This window comes from Furipterus horrens, unplaced genomic scaffold (assembly GCF_987537825.1).
Source record: "Furipterus horrens unplaced genomic scaffold, mFurHor1.1.pri manual_scaffold_2, whole genome shotgun sequence".
In the NCBI taxonomy this organism is placed as follows: domain Eukaryota; kingdom Metazoa; phylum Chordata; class Mammalia; order Chiroptera; family Furipteridae; genus Furipterus; species Furipterus horrens.
The window spans coordinates 179,676,551-179,701,644 of record NW_028327172.1 but is presented as its reverse complement, the minus strand read 5'-3'; the positions used below and the strand labels follow the sequence as shown (position 1 = coordinate 179,701,644).

At 33.0% G+C, this 25,094-nt stretch overlaps 1 protein-coding gene across 5 annotated transcripts in view; it reads left to right on the top strand.

Moving 5' to 3' along the window:
* The window catches only part of ADGRL3 (adhesion G protein-coupled receptor L3), a 463,877-nt gene that overhangs the window by 131,138 nt on the left and 307,645 nt on the right, over window positions 1-25,094 (top strand). For all 5 annotated transcript variants that reach the window (XM_090266824.1, XM_090266822.1, XM_090266821.1 and 2 more), the window contains exon 4: window positions 24,875-24,984. In XM_090266824.1, coding sequence (XP_090122950.1) covers window positions 24,875-24,984 — 110 coding nt within the window. The remainder of the gene's footprint in view (window positions 1-24,874; window positions 24,985-25,094) is intronic.

Below are 25,094 nucleotides of genomic sequence, written 5' to 3'. Positions count from 1 at the left end.
TCAGGGCATCTGATCAGTTGCTTTCCCTCTTTGCTCATCACCCGGGACCTGGGAGAGTGCAGAGAGCAGCCTGACACTCCCAGCTACGAATGCTGACCTGTCGAATCAGCTGAGGCTAATAATGGGCATGAGGCACAGTGCCAATTGCCAATTGTCTTTGACACTGGGTGGGGTCCATGTCAGTAGAACCACCTCCAATCACCGATCACTGTGTCTTAAGCTCTGCCAATCATGAGAGGCAGATGGGTGGAGCTGAAGTAACATGTTCTTGGCTGGCTACTGGTTCCCTTAAATGCTACAGCTGTCTCGTCTACCTCCATACTGTTTCCAGTGCTCACCAGATTTCTGTGTGAGGAGGCCAGCAGTAACTGGGTGAGCAGCCATAAATGCTGAAGTTTGTAGTATATAAAGGGAGTTATGGTGAGGTCACTATTCTAGCAGTAACACAGGCACTGAGGGGATTAAGGGGTATCACTAGCCGTAACAGGCACTGGGGGTAATCCGCAAGAACCTGTAACTAGGATAGTGATAGTCTCAGTGACTGTTACAACCAGCGAAACCTCTTAACTCCCTCAGTGCCTATTATTAAAGACTTCCATAAATTCTGACACTAGTGATGATGAGTTCTTGGGGTTCCCAGAAAACTAGAAGAGTACTTGAAACTTAAAGTCTCTCCTCATTTGTTAATGACAGTGATGGTGATTATTAATACCACTGTTGACTGCTGTTCACTTTACGTGGTTGAAATATTATTGTTAAATTTATTAAATATTTTAGTACACCGTTTGGTTCAGAATTTTTTTTTTCTTGTTTTCCTCTAAACCTAGGTGTGTCATATGGTCAGGTGCTTCTTATAGTGTGAAAAATACGGTATATCATATCAACTACTCATTTAACCTAGTCATTTAGATATTATTTCAATTTTATTAATGAGGAAATTGGGACCTAATGGATGGTGATTTTTAAAATAATTTTATACCTTAAAAGTGCTAGGGCCATAATAAGAATACCATTTCATACAACATTAGTTATTTCTTTCCAGTATTCTATATACTTTCTTTCTCTCTTCTTTAATTTACAGAAATAAAGTTCTCTAACATCAAATTTAACTGTTTAGAAGTAACCACTTTAATCAGTAATATTTCAATGCTACGTATATTTATTACATATGAGAGAATGGGATATTACTATATATAATGCTCTGCAACAAGATATTTGCAGTTAAAATGAATGTTGGAATTGCATGCTAGAAATTAATGCTATTTCATTCTTTTTAAGTTATAAGAGGATCTACCACCACTTATTATTAATTAATAATCAAGTTCATAAATGTTCATAATATAACAAGATATGAATTCCTCTTTATTCAGTATTTTATTAATAAGATGTAGGTCTTTAATTCATCCTTTATAGCAGCAGCATCTAAATTTGTCAAAAATGTAAGGCTTTAGGTCTCTCTTTATTCTCAGAATGTGTTTATTTTTTACTTGCATGCATTTAATCCTCAGTAAATTTATAGGGTGGAACTTTGCCTTTTTATGCTATTCTTTATTTTCTAGAGGTCATTTAATTATTTTATTAGATTTATAGTTTACTTATGTACTTTGTAGAGGGTTTAACCTTTTGTCACATTTCTTTATTTTAATCACCTGCCCTTTATTTTAGCTATTAGAAAAGTACAAAGCTATTCTGGGCTAATCCTAAAGATTGGTTATCTTATCATTTTAGAGCCTTTTGTTGTTTAAGATGAAAGTTTTAGAGAGTTCAATTCTTTTTTATAGATGAGGAAATTATTGTATCAATCCCAGGATTAATCACAAGATTCATCAACCTGTCATGAACAAAGTCAGGAAAAGTACAAGCACCTATGGTATAGCTTATATGTCAGTTATAACCTCTACAAGATGTTGATCTGTAAGTGTGTGTGTGTGTGTGTGTTTACAAATTTGGGTTCACATCTCAGTTTTCTTTTATGTTATGATGATCCTTCATATTTTATCAGGGAATTATGATTCTCATTCCAGTAAAGGTCACAAAGATTTACTGAACAACCTTCCCTAGGCTTTCCTGTGACCTTTTTCAGGATGGGCAGACAGAGGTAGAGCTGCAATCTGTTGTCTGATTAGAAGAGAATTGTACTCAGGTAACAATAATATATATTGTAAAGAACTAAAACTATGAAAATAGAGAAGCAATTTATAGTAACTATATCTTCCAAGAGAAATAAAAACGTTTTTTTGTCTTGAACAACAGTAACTGTTTTCATATATCTTCTCATGTTAGCAGATGTACAATAAAACTTATTAAGCTGGATAATCAATAAAATAAAATGCTATTTTAGAAACTATAATAAAAATTAAACTTTGATCCTCTCTCAAATACTTGTTACTTTTTAAAGTAAATTGTAAATATTGCTAATACATAACTCAATAATAGTAGAAAAATGTATTGAATGAAGCATATTACAAGGCTTCTAAAGATTTTACTAGGTTCACTATGTAGTCATATTATTAACACTCTTATCTTGGCTGAAGATTTTCAATTGTATGTATTTTTGTGATGTTATATTGCTTAAACTTAAATAATAAGCTCTAATAATACATTTTTACCACAGTATTTAAATAGGCTGTGAATACTAACTTTTATGTTTTTGCAATTTTTAAAAAAATATTTTGTCTTTAACACATTTTTAATGTTTTTGTTGTTATTTTGGATTATTTTCACCATAAATTAGTATATAGTAATAATTGGATCTGAGTTGTTATGAATTGAACATGATAACTTGACTTCCTTACTACAGGATTGTGATAGAGATCTTCCTTCACCTTAACAATAGTAATAAAGTTTTTTAAATGAAATAAATTATGAAAATAATGGACATTAATATGTTTTTTTTATATTTATACATGAAGTGGTAGTGAGCTGGCAAAATCCATACTTATTTGGGGCCATATATAATAAATAACTTAGGAAAGATATAGCTTAAATATTTTTTGATTGCTTGCTTAAGAAAAATAAAAAGAAGTAATTGAAAAATGCAGCCTGGGGTCAATGAAAGGACAAAGAGATATAAATATATAATCAACCTCAATTATTTTGATTCTTGGACAAAATGAATTATTTTTTCCCTACTAATTTGGTAGTTTTAAAATGGTGAAAGACTTTAGATTATGGAGGCATTTTCCATATAGGAAAAAGTTTAGAAATTTCCGCAAATTATCATTGATCCATTAGAAAGAAAAAGTGACTTTTTTGGATCATATTGCAGTAATAATTGCAATCCCCAAATAACACAACTTGGGTGATAAACACTGATAAATATGCACAATGTATATAAATCCTTTGTATTTATACTATTTTCTAAATCACTAAAATTATAACTAAGTATATTAAAAAAATGAATATTACTACATATACTCATGTAATTATATATGGTATAATATATATGGTATATATAATTATATATCATTATAGATAAAACTAAATACAGTATTTTATATGCTCTTTCTTAATCAATAAAACACTAAGTTATAAACATTTTTGTGTCATTAATTGCTATATGAGAGCACTTCTAATGCACAATAGCCTTATTCAGCAGCTGCATGTTTGATAGTGCTTTTGAGATTTGAAATGAAAACTCTTCATGGAGACATTAGTATTTCTTGTTTTCTTTTTATTATTGTTATTCTATTACAGTTGTTCCAAATTTTCCTCTTTTTCCCTCCTCTGCCCAGCCCCTGCCCCACTCCCATAGTCAACCCCCAAACCAATGTCCATGGGTCATTCATACATGTTCTTTGACTGGTCCCTTCCCCTTCTTTCCACCATTATCCCTCTCCCCCTCCCCCTCTGGTCACCAATAGTATGTTCCCTGTTTCCATGCCTCTAGTTCTATTTTGCTCATTAGTTTATTTTGTCCATTAGATTCCCCTTATAGGTGAGATCATATATTATTTGTCTTTCAACAACTGGCTTATTTCACTTAGCATAATAGTCTCCAGTTCCATTCATGCTGTCTTAAAAGATAGAAGTTCCTTCTTTCTGTCTGCTCCATAATATTCCGTTGTGTAAACGTACCACAGTTCGTTGATACATTCATGTACTGATAGACACTTAGGCTGTTTCCAGCACTTAGCTATTGTAAATAATGCTGTGATGAACATGGCAGTGCATAGGTTCTTTTAAATTGATGTTTTGGGTTTCTTAGTGCAGCAGTCCCCATCCTTTTTGGCACCAGGGACTGGTTTTATGGAAGACAATTTCTCCACAGACTGGGTGGGCAGGGTGGCGGGGGTAGGGGGCAGGAGGCAAGCTCAGACAGTAATGTGACACTTTGCTTCCTCATCCACTGCTCGCCTCCAGCCGTGTGGCCTGGTTCCTAACAGGCCATGGACCCCTGTCTTAGGGTACAATCCCAGCAGTGGGATTGCTGGGTCAAAAGGCAGTTCCACTTTTAGTGTTTTGAGGGAATTCCATACTGTTTTCCACAGCGGCTGCACCAGTCTGCATTCCCACCAGCAGTGCATGGGGGTCCCTTTTCTCCACATTCTCCCCAGCACTTGCTTGCTGATTTATTGATGGCCATTCTGACAGGGGTGAGATGATATCTCATTGTTCTAATTTGCAAGAGATCACTATTTCTTTTAGGGAGGGCTTAAAATATTTATTGAGTAATGTTTTTTAAAATAAATTACTTTTAATTTTAGGATAATTTTAATAATGTTTTAACTACAAGTTTTATTTAAAATAAATTTAAAAATATTTATGAAGCCAAAAATTGGTTATAGTTGGAGTAAGCATTTATTTTTAAACCAATCTTTTTTACAAAGTTGTCTTAAGTATATTATTAAAGAATTTCTTTTAATACTCTCTAACAGAACTGGAACAGGTAAAAGAGAAAACAAAAAAAATTATATTCTGTGTTTTGGCAACTAGAAAACTTTATCAGAATATTGCAGAATATTGAAAGTTCTTTTTCTTTTTTTTTTTTTCCAATGTATATATAAATGTAAATCTCTATAGTTAAGTCAAGGAATTTTTTAAAAATTACATAATGGTAGTATACATAGGCTTTTAATAATTATTTTTTATTTTGTTTTTACCCAGTCTGAAAGTTAAAGATAGCTGTTATTGTTGAAATCAAAATGGAGGGCTATTTGGATTGATTGATTAAAGCAGAGAAGAGCAAGCCATGGTTCTTATTCCAAATGAGGTCTGTTACAGCACAACTTATTTTTTTTTTTATTGTATATGAGGTATTCTTTCTATAGTGACAGAGTTGAATAGTTCCTACAGAGCCCATCAGTCCCATAGGATCTAAAATGTTTACTATCTGCTCGTTTAGAGAGAATTTATGCTGACCTCAAAGAAATACAAACATGCATACATTACATACATTGTCACCATATTATGGTATATTTTAAAAATGATTTTGATGAAAATTGTTTGGGCCCAGAATGTATAAGCTTCTCTAAGATTGTCTCAATTTTTGCTCCCTGACCCTACACTATTTATGTTTCTGTCATAATTATAAGCCCCCTTTATTGTTATGTGAGAGCATTTTTCATATATTGGCTATACATAGAATTATTAATTAATGTATTAATCAATTACCAAACACTGGCTATGAGCAAAAGAAAATAATAATAATGATATAAGAATAAATAATGTTTACATTCCAGTGGTAGAATCACAAATAATGTAAATCAACACATGTGTTGTACACACAAGACACAATGTAGTCAGGCCCAAAGGAAATTCAACTATACCAAGGACTCTCAATTGCTAGGAGCTCAAGCTTAACATAACATTACTTACAGAAAAAGAAATTACTCTGTTAACTAAAAATACCAAGATTTACTTGACTTTAGGTCTCTCTTCATCCAGGTTCTCAAGTGATGCTATCAGAAATCTGTCTGTCTCCAATTATCTTGTCCTTTGTTTTGGGCAACATTGTAAGGTATTTGCATAGTGGCCCCAGCAGCACAAGGCTATGTGTTTGTCTTTTTAATCTCATTTTTAGATTACCAACAATCTTTTTTTTTCCCTTTTAGTGTTTTCAGCAAAAATTTCAAGTTTATATATTACTCTCTTCTTTTGGATTGCGTGTCTATTCCTAAACCAGTCACTCACCAGGTGTCAAGTGGTCAAATAGATGTGGACTGCATTCAATTAACCTGAAAAGTTGCTTCAGGGAAAATTTTTATTTATGCACCAATTTCATATACTTAGAATATCCCCCCAGGAATTTCTCTGAGCTATTTTGAACTAAAAAGAACACAAGTTTTGCCTTTGGTGATGCACATTGAAAAATAATTATATGGGGAAAAAATAACTACACTAACTGTATCTCTTTGGTAAAATTCAGATTTTCTGTATTAATTACATCCTAGTAATGTCATTTTAAGAAATTTGAAACTTTCAACAAAACTTCTGCTTTTTTTTAGTATCCCTGGTAATGACAATTTTTGTAATGAATATGACTCTTTTACTAAGAAAAAGTTATATTTGAACCTTGCTTAGTACTAATGAATGCCCCAAAATTGAGGATATGGTTAGTAGCAACAAGGCCTTCATTTTTATATAGACAAATGGATTCATTCAAAAAAGTTTTTAACCAGTAATTTCTATATACTGGCCACTATGTTATGCTATATAATCACAAATTAGACCTCTGCATGAGTTAAGTTCCTAAATAAGGTTTATTTTAGTTTTTTTGAATTTAACTTAATTAAAACAACTATAATGTTATTATAGCTTTAGCTTTTTGAGTAAAAACATGTATTTTCTTTGGATTGCTGAGGTTCTAGATGCATTTAAATATATTTTACTCACTGGCAGCAAAGAAAAATATCTGCTGTCTTGTCAATGTTGAAATCAAGATTGGTGGTTAACTTAGTCCCCTCAGTTTGGTTTTCTGCAGTGACTTTTGATGAATTTTCTTAATCAGATGGTTTTGATGTTAAAATAAAACATGAAATGATTATTTATTGCCAAAAAGGCACTCATTGTTTAAGGGAGGCATACTCTTTCATTATTCAGCAGACAGTGACACAAAGTTTATGAATATTCCTCGATGTCTTTAAAAGATTAATATGAGAGATAAATGCCATATGATTTCACATCTATATGGAATCTAAAAAATAAAATAAACATGGACAAAAGCAGACTCATAGATGAAGAGAACATTTTGAGGGTGCTATATGGGAAGGGGTTTGGGAAAAAGGGGTAAAATGATAAAGTGATTAAGAAGTACAGGTGGATAGTTACAGAACAGTCACAAGGATGTGAAGTACAGAACAGGGAAGAGTCAATAATATAGTAATAATTGTATGGTGTCAGATGAGTACTACATTTAGAATGGTAATCAATTTGTAAGCTATATAAATGTCTAATCACAGGGTTGTAAACTTGAAGCTAATATAGAATGTCAAATGCAATTGAAAAATAAAAATTATTTTTCAAAAAGGTTAATGCAAATCAGTTTTTCTATATGTGCTTAAACATACATGTGACCATTGCTGAATGAAAAAAAACACAATGAAGGAACATGAATCATTTGAAACATATGAAAATATATTCTATTTAGTATTCTTTTTTCCATTGATACATGCAATGTACTCAAAAAGTCCTTTAAGGTTAGGATAAATATATATTGGAACCTGCACTCCTTAATTTTAGAATCCAGATTTAAAAACCAATCTTAGAAATGACTATATTAATGGATTATTTGGTTCCTAGGTAAAATGCAAGTCAGTAAAACATTTTAAAATTATTTTTTAATGGTCTATTGAATTTAGTAGGGGAGGCATTGGTTAATGAAATTATATAGGTTTCAAGTGTGCACTTCTCTTTTTGCTTTACTGTTTGTAAATTTCATCAAGTTGAGATGTAGTAGTTGTATGCTACATTCCTAGAGTGGGTCCCCACTAATAGAAAGAAAGCAGGTGCAAGATTTAGAGAGTTGAGATAATGACTTTCCTAGCGTTATCTACCTCCTCACTCAGCATATACCATGATGCTTGCTAGCTAACTATGCGTTCCTGTCCATTTAGGCGTGTTATCTTCAGTTAGCCATTGCAAATACTTAATTTTTATCCTCTACTCTTTTCTGTCTTTGTAATTGCCCATTGCCTTTCTAAGTAGGCATGCTATTCTTATGGCAGTCTCCCAGTATTCTTTTTCTCTTGTGAAAACGGCAAACACACTCTTCAGTTTGCATACACTTGCCAAATGTCTACTCTTTGGATACTTTTTGTTTCTAAAATGTGTTTGCTTATCAAGTGGATTAAAAAGCTTGAAATCTGGTAACCAATGAAGAGCATATGTGTTTTCCCCCCTTTGCTCCTGTCCATTCTGTAATGTAACTTGCTTCCAGCTGAGAAGCCAGGAGGGCAGCTTTCCTTCAAGCTGATGCAAGTATCACTCTATAATTAGACCACAGGGAATGCTGCAAAAGGAAACAGCCACCTTCTGCCCCTCCTTCAGGGACTATCACCTCTGCAACACACTCAAACTTCATAACCCTCCACAGCTAAATTCATTGATGCACGTGTACACCTTAGGTAAATAAGTGTTTACTCTGAATTGTGTATGTTTGAAAATATATTGCCAACTGATGGTAACTCAAATCAATACCTGAAAATATGGGAATTTTATTCACTTAAGTGTTTTTCTCTCTGGAGACTTCATTCTCAAAAATATGGTGTAAAAAAATCCCCTTTTAACTTTAAGAGCTAAGAAACAAGGTTGTCTTTTTAATTCTGTAGCTAACTGATTACCTAAACCATTTCTTCTATTTGCTCTTCTGAGAAATTTGAGTATTATTGACTAATTCTGAAAATGTCTCTTTCTTTGGAGAAAGCACAAACAATAACAATAAAACAAAAATCTGATTATAGAAATCTGTACTACATAGGAAATGGCTAAATGTTTCAGACTACATATTGGAATTAAAGACAGAAGGCAAAGCGATTTATTTTGACATCTGAGATGTACGTTTATATCTTAATCTTTTGAGGGACAACAATAAACACTGGAGAGCAAGAGACAGGAGTCTGGTTAACAGAATGCTGCTGTCTGCTAGCTCAGGGGAGCAGAGGGACAATGCTGGTGGCAGGACACTGGAGGGTTGCCAGCCGCCATGAAAGGCTCCTACTGTGTACACATCCACACACAACCAGTTCTTTCCTTTAGGTCCCTGCAACTTCCGCCTCCTTTTGTATCGTCTGTCTTTGTACCTCTAGCCATTCAATGTCCAAAGCTAGAGTCAGCCTGCCTTTTCATTCCTAGCATTCCAACTATTTATCAAGACCTTCCAGTTTTACCACCGTAAATATTTCTTGGGTTCTCCCATCTTCTCCATCTCCATTGTGAGATCCCAATGCCTGTAGACTTGTGCTCCACAGGTTTATTTTCTATAGAAACAGCACATTAACCTATATCAAAAGCAATGAGAGCTTAGCACAGTATAGTATCCCCTCACTTATCGTGCGTATTACATTCTAGGCTTCCCCGCAAAGTAGGAACCTTACATTTATTCTACATTCTTAAACCGACGTAACTTTAACAACATATGTATACAGTACCACAGAATCCCACAATATAGTGAAAAATCCATGATAAATAATTAAATATAGTATTTTTTAAAAATCTCGTGATATAGTGAGGCTGTGATAAGTGAACTGCTATATAGAGAGGGTGTCCCTATAAATACTAAAATAAATGTAAGGTTCCTACTTCTCAGAGTTTCACATATCGCCAGGGGAGGTCTAGAACGTAATACCAGCAGTAAGTGAGGGAATACTGTAATTCCTTTCTTGTAACACATTTCATGATTCCCATTAACCAAAAGGACCAAGTCATGACTCATGTAATTACTAGCTAGATAACCTTTACATAAATCACATCATCTCTCAAAGCCTTGGTTTTCTCACTTTCGACATGTACACAGCCCCACCTAGGGTCATTGTGAAGGTTACACAAAATAATGTACCCAAATTACTTTAAACAGTGCAGACCATAGAGGAAGCAATCGATATGTGTTTGCCATTGTCATTTGTTAACATGTTGTGCAAAATCTCTATATTAGAGTTCACCTGTCTAACCTCCTCTTTTGTTAACCTGTGCCTTCTGCTCCAAAAGCACCAAATGCTTCTAGATGTTTCTATTCCCTTTCTCTCTTTTCCTGAGTGAAATGTCTTTTGTATTCTCTCATTAATTATCCCAAGATGACTGGTACTCATCCCTTAACACTAATTTTGGAGTCACCATGTTCAGGAAACCTGTCCTGATATTCCCTATCTTGTCCAGGCTAGATGTCTTTGTTATTTTACTAAGACATCCTTAACAAAGTACCACAAACTAGGTAGCTTAAAGCAACGAATATATTCTTTCAAAGTTCTGAAAGCCAGAAATGCTAAGATGTCAGCAAGGATGTGCCACCTCTGAGCCTGAATAGTGTCCTTGCTTACCTTGTCCTGGCTTCTGGGGGTGGCTGTCAATCCTTGGTACTTCTTGGCTTGCAACCACATCACTCTAATCTCTGCCTCTGTCACAATACGGTGATCTCTCTTTGTGTCTCTGTATCTGTGTTCAGGTTCTCTCTTTTCCAAGGACACCCATGGTATTAAATTAGGGGCCCACCCTATTCCAGTCTGACCTCATTTTACCTAATTACATTTGCAACAAGACTAATTCCAAAGAAGGTTAATTCTGAGGTACCGGTTTAGCCCTTAAATATATCTTTTGGAGAGACACAATTAGCTTATAACATTGACCCTTATGTGTACTTTCATATTACTTCTGCATGCGTACATCTATCATTTGTGCTTAATTCATCACATGTTAATAATCTGTTTGTGTGTCTGTCTCTGCTAATAGATTTCAGGCTCTTTAGAGCATGTGCCATGTCTAATCTCTCTAATTCATCTTTGTCTTCCTAGCACTGGGCACAAAGTTGACTTCTAATACATGACTATTATGAACAAATCATTGTTCACTATTAAAAAAACAAACAGGTCTTATGATACAAAAGATTACAAAGAGTAATAATATCACATAATACCTAATAATCTAATTTTTTTTTATTTTTCAGTTACTGCAGAGAACAGAAGTAGATGTATTTTGAATCAGGAACAGAAAGGATTTAGTTCTTTTCCCAGGGTCCTCATCATCAGTGCTGCCTTGGGGAAATTACTTAATTTCTTCATGCTTATCTATAAAATATAAATGAAGGTAGTTATAGCTTACAGACTCACTTTCAGATATTTATATTTTGTACTTCCTATTCTGAACCCACCAGAGACTTAATTTAATCAGAGAGCAGAGGCTATCTATGAAGAGCCTAGTATGTCATGTTTAGTTTTTACCCTGGAGGAAATGAAAGGTCATGAAAATCAAGTGAGAATTATGATAAAGGCTGAACTAAGAAGCTGGTTGGGAAAATGCTAGAGATGGGGGAAGGAGCACACACAGTTTATGGTGCTGATGGGGTGTTGGGAAGGAGGGAGGGTGGATTTAGAGAACATCGTTGAGTGAATTTTGAATACCTCATCAAATGACAAATATGATGCTATAGATGTTGGAACCTAGAATTTCACACCTTGATAGAATGATATTTTTGTTAAATGTAGTAATCGTCGGAGGTTTTACATTCTCGTGCATGCATGCTTCAGTGAGACCTCTATTGACATTACTAAACCTTGTGATTATAAAATATTTAATTTCCCTCAATGCTCCCCACTTCAGGTTACTTTTGATGTAGGGAAGTGAAGCCTGTTACAGTTGTTTTACACATGAGTAGAATAAAACTCAGAAGGATAAATGGTTGGCTTACATACTTACTGCTTTGAAAATAGTCTTTCATTCAGATATTTTTATTAAGGTATATGTGTAATTTTAATCCTACTTTCTCTGACTACACACACATATATTAAATTAATTCAACTACAAAAAAAAATATGTTCTTTAATCATTATCTGTCTTCAGGGAGGTTTTCTATAAAGACAAAAATACAAGTTGTGTTTGGACATGGACATGGTTTCACTGCACAGCACAAATCTCCCCTAGGAAATGGTTTCTATTTTTGCCTATATTAATCAAGAGTATGTTAATTAAGCTTTTCATGAATTAAATTGAATGGCATAGTGATGTAAAGATCACCTTATATTAATAAGTTGAGTTGATGGCAACCACTGTGAAGGAGGGAAAGTGAAATGTGGAGTGCTAACTGGCTTCTTTCTCCTCAGTATCATCTCTACATTGAACCTGATTGGTCAAAAGTAAAACTGTACAGTTTAGGTGATAGAATGCTTTACTTTGTACCCGATCAAAGTCTGTTTTTTTACTTGGAACTCCAAATTAAAGACCTGAAAAAGATCAACTTTTTAAAGAAAATGTATTTGTTTTATTTTTACCTTTTAAATAATTTATGCCATCTTATATTTAGTAGTAATTATGGCACCTATAATTCAGTAATCAAATATATTGAGTAGTTAAACCCTCCTGCGTTATATGTGTTATTGCCCTATATGTTATTGCTTTAAAGCCACAAAATAATCACAAATTATAATTACAAATAAACAAAAACAGAGGCCCTGAGAAGTTATATATCTTGACTTGTTTCCCACAATAGTATGGGTTCCAAGGTAGCTTTCTGAGTTTAATTCTAGGACACTTCCTTAATCACTAATGATCTCTAACCTCTTGGCTGTGATTGCTTCTGTACCTCAAATTACTTTACATTTCAAGCATCGCCTGTAACCTGAATAGTTTCTTTTCACATTTTGCATATTTTCCAAATATATGTAAAGTCCACTGTGAATATACAATATAAATCCACTTAAAATAGTAAAAGTAAATGATCACTTTTCATTGGAGAATTTTTCAATTAAAAAGACAAAGCTACAAATACTACTGTAAAGTAGAATTATATTTTTCTTAGCAAATGGAGATTTATTCTTGAAAATATTGGAAACCGTCAACTTATATCAGAGCATTTTCCTAGTGAAGGGTTATAATAATATATTTGGATAATGAGTAATCTAGTGCACAGTAGGTACATAGTAGGTATTTGGTTCTTATTGTGTTTGTTATCAGAAATATGTATAAAACTTTGTTCTTTTAAAGTAAACAATTTTTTAAAAACAATGTAATAACTGATTAATAATATTGATATTGACGTTCTCTCTCAAGTTTAAGACATAAAGTAATTATTTCATATATGTCATTATAAAATTTTCTAAAATGGTGCTTTAGGCATTTAATTCTACTACATATGTTCTATCTATTTCATATGTGTGATTTCATAATCATAAAGGAAACTAATAAAACATAAAAGTGTCTTATCTTGTGTGGGTACTATAGTAAAAGATATTTTATTTAAATTTCAATTTGTATAGAATATTTATTAAATATCTATATCTATATATCTAATTACTCTATCATCTATCTATCTTTTATCTATCCTCAGTACAGGAATGAACACCAAATGCTAATCATTAAAAATGGCAACAAAGAAATTAATTACATTACATTTAACTGTTTCTTAGTCTCTGTAGAAAGCAGTTGGTGATACCAGATTTTTTGTTCCCTTTCTCTTTCACTGCAAACCTTAAGTTCTAGGTGGGTTTATCACCCATGCATAAATTATATCCCAAACAATTCATTGTGTTGGGTTAAGTTTTATAGTCCCACTAGAGTATGTTTCTGCTGGATATAGAATGAACACCACAACTTTGAAGAAAACAAATGGGAAACACTCCCTGAAGACAATGTCTATCCTCATTATCAGCTGTCATAAGCTGTTATCAGAGTCACTTTAAGGTGGATCAATCAACGCATCATCTTAATGCCTACAGCAAGGATGGCAGAAGTTACACAATTGTGAATGATACGTACAGGCTTTATGGACATGTGGCAAGCTAGGTTTCCGTTGAGTTCTAGATAACCTACACTTAGAAAGTATCTCTAGAAAGAGGCTATTTCTCACCTCAATACTGAAAATAATGTAATGTTTACGGAATGTTTTAGAGGCAGAAGGATATGCAGTAAATAAAGGAGAAATATTTGGGAAGTTCTACAGAAAAATCATTTACATGAAAGCTGCAATGTGTAGATGATGTTATGTAAAATTTTCAGTTAAAAGGTTGTTAAATATGAAGTAATTAGTATGGATAGTCCAGAAAGAATTATTCTATTTAAATTTTAAATATGCTTTGGAATGATCATGATGTAATAAATGTCCATTTTGTTTTACAAAGGAGAAAAGATATTAAGGGACTGATAATTAAAATTACCTTACATTTCAGTGATAATCCCTGTTGCTACAAATTTTGCATAGCTATTCTTAATATGTATGCATACATACAGCTACATACCTATTTTTAATGTTTTTATTTTACAATCCAATTTGGAGGGCTTTTTTTTTCAGTTTGAGAAAGAAAGTGTTACTTCATCATTTTCAATGCCTGTCTAGCATCACATACAAGGGATGCATTTAAATACTTAATTAGAGTCTATACATTAAGATGCTTGTGCCATATATTTTCAAAGTAAAATATTGAGTTTTAATGTCTTTTTTGGGTAACTCTGCTTTAAATTTTCATTTGTTTTAAAATTGTATTTATTGATTTTTTTTTTAGAGCGAGAGGCATAAATTTGATGTTGCACTTATTTATTCATGCGTTGGTTGTTTCTTGCATGTGCCCTGACCCAGGATCAAACCCACAGCCTTGGCATATTGGGATGACACACTAACCAACTGAGCTACCCAGCCAGGGCTAAACAGTCTGCTATCTCAAATAAGAGGTGCTTTTGCTAGAGAAGGAAACTTGAGGGAATGGTATGTGTCAAGGTACTGTTGTTTGCCTACCACAAACTGACCTGCACCCCTCAGTTCTTCCTCTCAACAAAGCCCTGATGTGTTCAACTCTCCTGTAAATGATGAAGTGCTTCAGAGGACACTGGGTGCCTCTCAGGCCCTGTCATAATGAACAATTGTTACAGAACCCCTGGGCTGCTCCAATTGAAAACAAACCCACGGGCTCTTTAGTTAGGGGCCCGATTGTCCGCCACCAAAATTATAACTCTCAATACCAGAGTTTGGTGAAAAGAAAAGGAATTCTTTATTTAACAGTTATATAGATTTAGTTATTTGCGGATTTCTGTTGTTAAGTCTTATGTTCTTTAATACACCAATAAACACATATGCTTCCCCCCTACCAAACCAGGCTAGTTTTAGAAAAGTCAGAGAAACCCTTTCCCTACTTTCCAAACACAGTTCAGCTTTACCAGTAGCTGCCAGTCATTCAATCCTGATTGGGGAGACCTCGTCTGTGTTATGGGGTCCACCAGCTTTTAATCCAGAACCGCGTGGATTCTCAGCCTCCTTGTAAACTGCATAGTTAGTCCTTTTGTAATCCACATGGTCAGTCTGTTCCTTTTCAAAGCAGCAAGGCATGTCCCTTCCTTAAAACTGCATCGTCAGTCTCAGTTAAATTCACATAGTCAGCCTCAGACTCAGTCAAATCTGCACAGTCAGCCTGACTAAAATGTCTGCCGCTTATTTTTAAATCCCTGACTACGTCCTCTGATGCAGTGGGTGCGGTAACCAGTTCTGGCCATTCACAGAACCTCATGCAGGTTCTGTGTGCTTTCTCCATACCATCCTCTGGTCCAAGTCCCCTCCCATCTACCTGAGGCTTTGGATGCATTAAAGCCATTTTGCATAAAAAAAGACACCAGCCACCAGCCTCAGGCATGTGGAGGCATTCTAAAAGCTGCTTCCTTCTCCCCATCCCCCAGCCGCAAACTCTGGGGTTTTTTGGAACACCCCTGTTTCTGTAACACTATCACTGGTTAAAACCAGTCACATAGAGTTTGTTCCCTTTATGTGCTTACGTTAGGCATAGGCATAGACATTGGCTCGTTTCGGCCAATGTTCTTGTAAGTATTTTATGTTTTGCAGACTGGCTCTTGTGTAGAATATCCTTACTCTTAAAATGAGACACAAGGAACTTTATATTCCCTGTGTTTTATTTTCTTCCTGTGACACCTGCAAATGCACTGGCCATCTTAAGATCATAAGACAAAATCTAAGACAATGTCATAGACTCTGAATCATGGCCATGACTTTATTAAACAAGCAAATTCACCAATTTGAATCAACCCATCTTCTACCTGTTAATATGAGAAGTGATACAACCCTTATTTTTAGCCACTTCAATTTTTATTTGCTGTTGTTGTTGTCGTTTTTGTTTTTTTTTCAGCTAACTCATTCTGATGCAAATAGAAATGTCTTTGCAATTTTTGTTGTATCTATTGTTTTCTGGTGGTATCATAAATAAAAGCAGCTTGAAATGAGTCTCTATCTGAGGTTACGAATGGACTTCACCTAACAGAGCCAGCCCAAGAAACCCCGGTGTCAGAAGTGACAGAAGCACCTAAGAGGAGAGGAACCCATGTGAATGATCAGTCTTCAGTCCCTGGCACGCGCATGCTTTCTTTCATAGTTTGTTATGAGCTCCTTCTGTGTTACATTATACTTACAAAACATGAAGACAACTGAAATTATTTTTATGTAATATTAAAACACTACACCTCTTCCAAAAATCTATGTATCAATATATGAACAGAATCAGGCAAAGAAGTTTATTTCTCCACTGTGTCTTCCTGCTACTGAAGTATTTTTAATACACATATAATATTGTTGTTACTCATGTGTGCATGTAGGCATGTGCACATGGACACATACACAGATTTATCAGTATGCTTTCATTTAGTACTTTAAAAACAAATATGCATATGTAATTCCTCCTACAGTTTAATACCAGGACAATAAAAATTGTATATTTTTACATGAGGGGAAAAAAAGTAAATAGGAAGCCAAAGGCATTTTCTGGCTCTTTTTGTGTTTCCTTTCTGGACTTTGATGTTAACTTACTTCAGAAGCCATCATGAGTAAAATTCCTTTATTTTTCCCATTCATAAATAGCTTGATTTGTAAAGATCATATATTGACAAGAAAAAGGAAACCTTAGTGACTCTGCATGACATCCTTCATCATAGCCCTTTCATGCAGATAGGACATTTTTTGTGCTCAAGGAAGAAAAGACTGCCTTGCAGCATTCTCAGGAAGTATAATGAATTAAGTTTGTGTGTGCCTTAAATAAATAAACAAGTAGTCCTATTAACTTCCTAACTAACTCTCAGCAAAGCAGAGGTTATATTATCTTAAGAAAAATACATAAGGCCCTGGCTGGGTTGCTCAGTTGGTTAGAGCACCAAGGTTGCATGTTCGATCCCCAGTCAGGGCACATACAAGAAACAACCAATAAGTGCACTAATTAGTGGAACACCATATCAATGTCTCTCTCTCTCTCTCTCTCTCTCTCTCTCTCTCTCTCTCTCTCTCTCTCTCTGTCTCTCTCTCTCCTCTTTCTAAAAATAATTAAAATTAAAACAATAAAAATGCATACGTGTAAGTATATGTGTACAAGATATTGCTCTTTTTTCCTTAGGAGAAAATAAGCAATACTTTTTGCTACAGTTTCAGGTAATGAATGCAGACAAACACTGAGATATTTGGTTAACCATACATACAAGTAAGAATGTTTAGCTCTGAAATGCTGCCACAAGAAGATGGTAATAAACCAATACAGTTGCAATTACAGTTATTTTTAAATGAAAATCTTTTTCACAATTCTAGATAGCCTTTGTTATAGCATTCAACTATGACTAGAAAATTACAGCTTATGTGTCACACACAGAACTCCAGACTGAAATGCTTTGCCAAGCAATGTCTGTGAACATGTGAATATTAAAAGCAAATTTCCATTTCTTTTGGATGCATGTTTCTATAAGCTGTACTCATGTACCTGACATAGCTAACTGTTTTATTTTTGGAATTGGCCTCATGAATATAATATGGATATTAGAGTTATGATCATGATTATTTTATGAAATATTAACAATAACTTATGTGGAATATTTGGAAATTGGATTTATTTGCAATATCATTACATTTTCAAATACATTTCTATATTTTCAGAATATTTCAAGTTAATTTCAAAAATTCCAAGAATAAGCCTTCAAGGTTCATTAAATTGCGAATTAAAAACTATAAAACTGAGAATTGCATTTGATCAAACCAAACATATAATATATTTTACTGAATTATACTCAACGCATTTATTTGTACTATAATATAAATATGTAAGTGGTGATCTGTGCATCCTTTTAATAAATAGAAATGTATATTATGGGGGCATTAAACACAGTAGCTATGCTCTGCTGCATTGGCATGCATCTTACCCTATAAGACTTTTTCAAGGTGTCCAGTTCAGCAGACATCGTTTTCAACATGTCTTTTTACTTAAGTACTCTGGTAAGCTGAATAATGACCCACACCCAAATATTGTCATCAAATCTCTATAACCTGGGAATGTTACTTTATATGGCTAAAGGAACTTCATATATGTGATGAAGCTAAAGCTTTTGAGATGGACAGATTATCCTGGATTATGGAGACCTAAATGGAATCCCAGGGTCCTTTTAAGAGGCAGGCAAGGTCAAAGAAGAAAAAAGGTGATGTCACATTAGAATCAGGGTTAAAAAGGTGGTGCCACAAGACAAGGAGTGCCAAGACGACCACTAGAAGCTAGAAGAAATAATGAACCATTCTTCCCAAATCCTCCACATTGAACCAACCCTGCCAACACCCTGTTTGAAATCACATTATGACCCATTTGGGATTTCTACTTCCAGACATATAATACAGTTTATTTTCATCGTTCTAAGCCACAAAGTTTATGGTATTTTGTTTCAAATGCAACAAAAAAACTAATTCAATACCCTAGTTTTTATAGTCCTCCTCACTCGCCACTTTTGTCACGTTTTCACTTGGTTCTGTAAAATTACAGTTAACTAATGTAAAGGAACGTTTGTGAAATTATGTAGAAAATAGAAAATGAAAGACTTGTGGTGGTTCTAGAGAATCATCCTGTAACTTACAGAGCTCAGTTTAAATACATTGTCACAGAGTAAGATCCTGCTATAGGTTTTGGGGATATTAAGTGTATGTGTGTTTTTTCATCACAGATGCTTTTGTATAAATGTTATAAGTTAGTGCTAATGTAAATTCATATTACTAATTTTGTTAACAAAAAGACACAAAGCACTTTTGTTTTTTACACTATTATATTTGTCATTCCAGTGATTTTCAATGACATTTTATGTATTTACATGGCTGAAGCATCAGCTGAGAAGTTTCTTAACATTCCCAGGAATGGCTTGTTTGTACACACTGATTTTAGAATGTAGTAAGAGTGTATGATTGAAAGAGTTTATACTAATGGAGAACCCCTGCATATTACACTCCCATTACATAAATGCAACAATATTTTATTTAAATTATTTTAATGGTTCCATATTGGATAACTAGGTCTGTGGAAACCACCAATACCATACTTATAGGTCTATTATATGTGAATGTTTTAAAATATAGTTATATTTAAAGCACTTACTTTATATGCTTCTTTTATAAATGTTATAACCAAACATGAGATAATAGACTGCTAATATAACAAACATTACTTTATTGAATTTAGCAAGAAAGAGACCTATTATTTTTACATATCATAAGAACTTATCTGAATAGTTCATAAACCTATTAGTATCATTTTTTCTCTGTGCCTCAGTATGTTGTGGTAAATAGAGGAATATTTTTCCCAGAGTTGACTTTTTCATTATCATACTTAACTAATTTTGTTCTTATACTTCTCTGAGCCATATTGGGAGGATTAAGTTAGTAGCAAATTATTCTGAATCCTATTACTAATCCTATGATTATGTGTACTTCCCTGGCAGTCATCATAAGACATCTATTTAAGTTAAACAATATTGCTTTAAATCATTGTTAATAACAGCATTCAACACATTAAATAACATCTATTACATAAACTTCATCAATAGATGGCAGCTATACTTAAGTGGGAGGTTTATATGTGGGTTGAATTAAAACAGCATGTGTTTTTTTTTTTGTTTTTGTTTTTTTTCTTTTGAAATAGTGCATGTACATAAATAAATATCCACTTATCCTATTACTCCTTCTACCTTATGTTCAGTGGTTGATCGTTCTGATTGCTGCATATCAGTTTTGATTGAGAGGGCCTGGCTCTGTAATGTTAATTTAAATTCAGAACCTCCTTGGAATGTCTGATCCACACCATAACTGACTGAATCCTGGGCCACTTAGATATTTCGCAGCTGGTGTTTACCTCATCAGATCATCACAGCACTCCTGAGAATCTACCAGATGAATTAAATCAGTTCCCAGAGTGACCATACATTGAATGACTCATGCTCTCACAAGACAATGATATTGTGGTTTTCAGGTCACTGTTCTGAAGTCTAGTGACTCCCGTTTGATTACTGAGATGCTGAAAAGTTATTTAATGTCTCTATATCTATTTTCTTTTCTGTGAAATTGGAATAGCGATATTCATCTCAAAAAAGAAATAACAAGTAGTATATTAGTTGTGAAGATGCTTTCTTAGTTTAAGGATTACACAGATATAGGGCATTGTCTTAGGGCTTATCTTAGGGTATCCCAGTTAAAGTAGGTTGCATACAGCTGATTACTAGGATTAGAGTTTGTTTGTTTTTCATGTGACTGTTTTCCCTATTTCTACTCTCAGAAAAAAAGCCGTGTGCTTTTCTGTGTGTCACTTCTGTAGAGTACATTCTTCTCAAAGGACTCGATCTATCTGGAATGAAGTGTTCTTAACCCATCATGAAATAGATAACTAATGTTTATAAAGATAAAATGATAATAACTACAACAACAAAGTGGGTATTTATAGATACTCTTCATTTTATTCTTATGCATTTTATAAGCATACCAACTTTGGGAAGTAGTAAAATAACTGGCCTGCAAGTAATGTATGTGAAAAATGAAGTTCCAATGGATTTCTTTAATAATTCTGTCTGGTATTTGTCAGTGTTGCTTGCTTATAATTCACTTGCAAATTGTAAATTTTTCAGATAGAAACATTTTTATTGAGTTAAGTTTATGATGAAAAAATACTGAAACTTTTGTCAATGTATAAGCCCTTAACAGTTCCATTAGATGAGTTGTTATTTTTTTTCTGTGAATATTAGTAGATTAGAATGCTTTTGGCCATATTATTGCAGTCATTTTTCTCATAATGTGGGTTGAAAAAATATATTTGATATCAAGGATATTGAAAATTGCCTTTAATTTATATTTATATTAAAATAAATAATGAAAAATATGAGTATAAAGCACATGAAAACATTTAATTTTTAAACTTTTACTGCTTATGTTATTTTTGAATGACTTTACTTTTCACAGTGTTGATAGAACTGTAAAAGTACTCTTGCTGTTGTAAATTGGTAAATAATTAAAGATAATTTTATTTTGACTCACAATAACTAAAACCATAAAAAAGAAAAGGATAGACCTTTAAACTCCTGTTTTAAAAATACAGCTAGTCTTCAAATAATCAATTTATAATATATCTTATAGGGAAATAATATTCCAGAGATTACCTTAACTACCTTTTTTTTTTCATTTTTCAGAATCTTAATTTATAAAAAGTATTTGATATTAAATAATAGGCTAAATTAATTTGAAAATAGAATTTAATAAAGCAGTTTTGTTTTCTATAAAGTAGTGATGACAGTGGTAAATGGGAATAGGTATATAAATCAAGACATGCTATACCAATAACATACTGCCATCATTGTCATTGACACTCTATAGAAAACAAAAATGTGATGACAATGATGTCAATATGTTATTGGTAGAACATGTTTTGGTTTACATACCTCTTATCACATACCATATTAAAACGGTGTCCCATTTAGGACAAATAGTTACTTGTTTTATTTTTCTGACATGCATAAAGCATTAGTATTTTTAAAACTTAATATGTAAGTTGCCGATGCATGTGTTTACATAATTGGATGGATGGACAGTTGTGTATAGTGTCCATATAATATTTTAATCCAGTCTATACAAATATAACCACTTGAAATTATTCTTGGTTCAAACAGCTTTCTGTGAAATAAACATTTTCATAATTGTAAATTTAGCCTTTATGCCCTATCCATGTATGAATAGTAATCTTATTTGTTAATATTAAACATTGATTATTTAAATAATAAAAATTTATAATTAAATGTTTACATCTGAAAATTACAAGAATGGACACAACTTCTAAATAAATTTTATTATTAGATATTTAGTAATTAGGAAAAAAGGTTAATAATATGAAGTAAAACAACAGTAGGCCAAAAACTGGAGATAAACAATAATATTATACTTACAGAATACTTATACATCATTACATTTTATTGTGTATAATTCATTCACTTTTTTTGTTACTTCTACTTTACATAATAGCTGATAATAGCTAATTTTCTATAAATATAAAAATAACAGTTCATATAGCTGCTCATTGTATGAAATCATCAGATAGATTTATCAGTTTATTTTTAAGGTTTGATGTGAAAATTATATCGCTTTAATTGCAAAAGCATGTCTTTTAACTTGAGACAGCTTCCTGAAATGTGTTTTGTATGTAATAGAGATGCACTGCTATTTTTTTCAAAACTTTGAATACACCAAACTGTCAAGCTACCTGTTTGCAGTGCATGTATAAAGACAGCAACATGTACATTGATGTTATTATATGGTTGGTTGTCTGATATTCATGCTCAGATATTTAATTTACACAAGAGAACTTCAGAACATGTTGGCCCTCAGGACTCACTGCAATGCAAAGTTGCCTGATGAGTATGTATACTGGCTTTTATTAATCTTTCACTGAAATACAGACTGCATTTTTAAGCTTAAGACATTCAGTAAAGAATCAATTTTAATTTAGAAACTAAATCAAGTCCTCATTAAGCCTGACAAATAGTAGCTTTGAGTAAACACAAAGCATTTTACTCTAAATCAAAATGAGTTTTGCCCTAAATGCTCTCTACTCTGGCAATATTCTAGCAAGGAGTCAGAGTATAGATTTTTTCAGAGAATGAAACATCTCTTTAAGAAAGTAACACAAAAATCTGTCCCTGAGGTATAATATTTCTGAGGTGAATAAACAAGAACATAAAAATGGGACAACTAGAGTGTCTCATCCTATACTCTTAGTGTCAATATTTTGGGAGGAATAAATCATTATTTTTTTCCACAAGAATATATACCAATTGATAAACTATTGAATCTAGAATGATTTTTAGTAAAATTTACCATGACGAGGCCATTCTAAAATGGGTATCTTTTTCAGAGTAAGAACCATTTTTATTACATATGTATTTACCCATGATTAAATCAGGTTAGCCCAATTCTGTTTAACTCTGTTGCCACAGAAGATGTCTAGTTTGTATTTGTTTTAATAGTAATGGTCGATTATTCTCTTTGGAGGCATCAAGTAATTTTAAATTATAGGAAATTAGTATTTGTGAACAATAAGTGTCATTAATAGGCTGAACACAAGCAAATGAAAATTAATTTTTTTCTTATTTTAAAATTACATTTATTGAAGTGACATTGGTTAATAAAATTATGTAGGTTTCAAGTGTACAATTCTATAATACATCATTTGTAGATTGGATCATGTGTTTACACCCAAAGTTAAGTCTCTTTCAGTCACTAATATAATTGACTCTTTTTACCCTCTTCTTCCTCTCTACCCCTTTGTTGTTGTTTTTTTGTTTGTTTGTTGCTTTCAGTTTTATATCCCATATATGGGTGCAATCATATGGTTTTTGACACTTTTTGTCTAACTCTGCTTAGCATAATATTCTTAAGGTCAATTCATGTTGTCGCAAATAGCAGTGTTTTACATTTCTTTTATGGCTGAGCAGTGTTCCATTGTGTGTGTGTGCGCGTGGGGGGGGGGCGCGCACGCGCACGCGCACACATCACATCTTTTTTATCCAGCTGTCTGTCAAAGGACATTTTGGTTGTTTTCATATCTTGACCACCAAGAATAATGCTACAATGAACACTGGGATCCATATAACTTTGCAAATGTTTTCAATTTCTAGGGGTTAGATGCCCGGAAGTGGAGTTGCTAAGTCATGTAGTAACTCTATCCTTAACTTTTTGAGGAGCCTCTGTTCTGTTTTCTATAGAGGCTGTACCAGTTTACATTCCCACCAGCAGTGAAATAAGGCTCCTTTTTTCCACTTCACTACCTATTAAAGAAAGCACATAAAAACCACAAAGAGATACCGTCTCACACTTGTTAGAATGGCTTTTATGAACAAGACAAGTAATAAGTGTTGAGGAAGTGGTAGAGAATCAATTCTTAAACATTGTTTTACTTATGGGGTTATTATTATTATAAATTAAAATTTAGATATATTTTAATATTTAAATATTAAATTTTTACTAACTTTTTTGTTTGGCTAAAAACTTTTTAACAGATATTTCATTGACTTTAAAAAGATTTTCCTGATAATCAGTGAGTTTACTTTACAACTGCTTAATAAAACTGGTTATATTTTCTTAATTTGATTTTATAATGAAAGTGAGTCTTTCCTACTAAATAATTCTTCTTACCTGTCTTCACAATGGCAATATTCTATTGGGCAGTAAATTTTGCTTATACAGTATTTAACTTTTAAAATCAAAATCATGTGTTCAATAAGATATTAAATTAGTTAATATGAATAAACTGAATGAATTGATTTTTATCTCTATTTTAAGTATATGACAGAATTTCCTTAATAAGTCTAAAATTCTAAATATTGGAATAGGAACCAAAACAAAATTAATATTGATGCTAATAATGATTTGACTTTGCATAAGCATATTATTTCTTCTTTCCTTTGACTTCAGGTGCAATAATAGAACCCAGTGTGCAGTCGTGGCAGGTCCTGATGTTTTTCCAGACCCATGTCCGGGAACCTATAAATACCTTGAAGTGCAGTATGAATGCGTCCCTTACAGTATGTATATTCTTATAATTTTATTGTAATAAGAAAAGATACTAAGTTTTCTTTCGCATGCATTGAAAAAATATTTTTTATGGAAACATTAAAGTAATAGAATTACATGA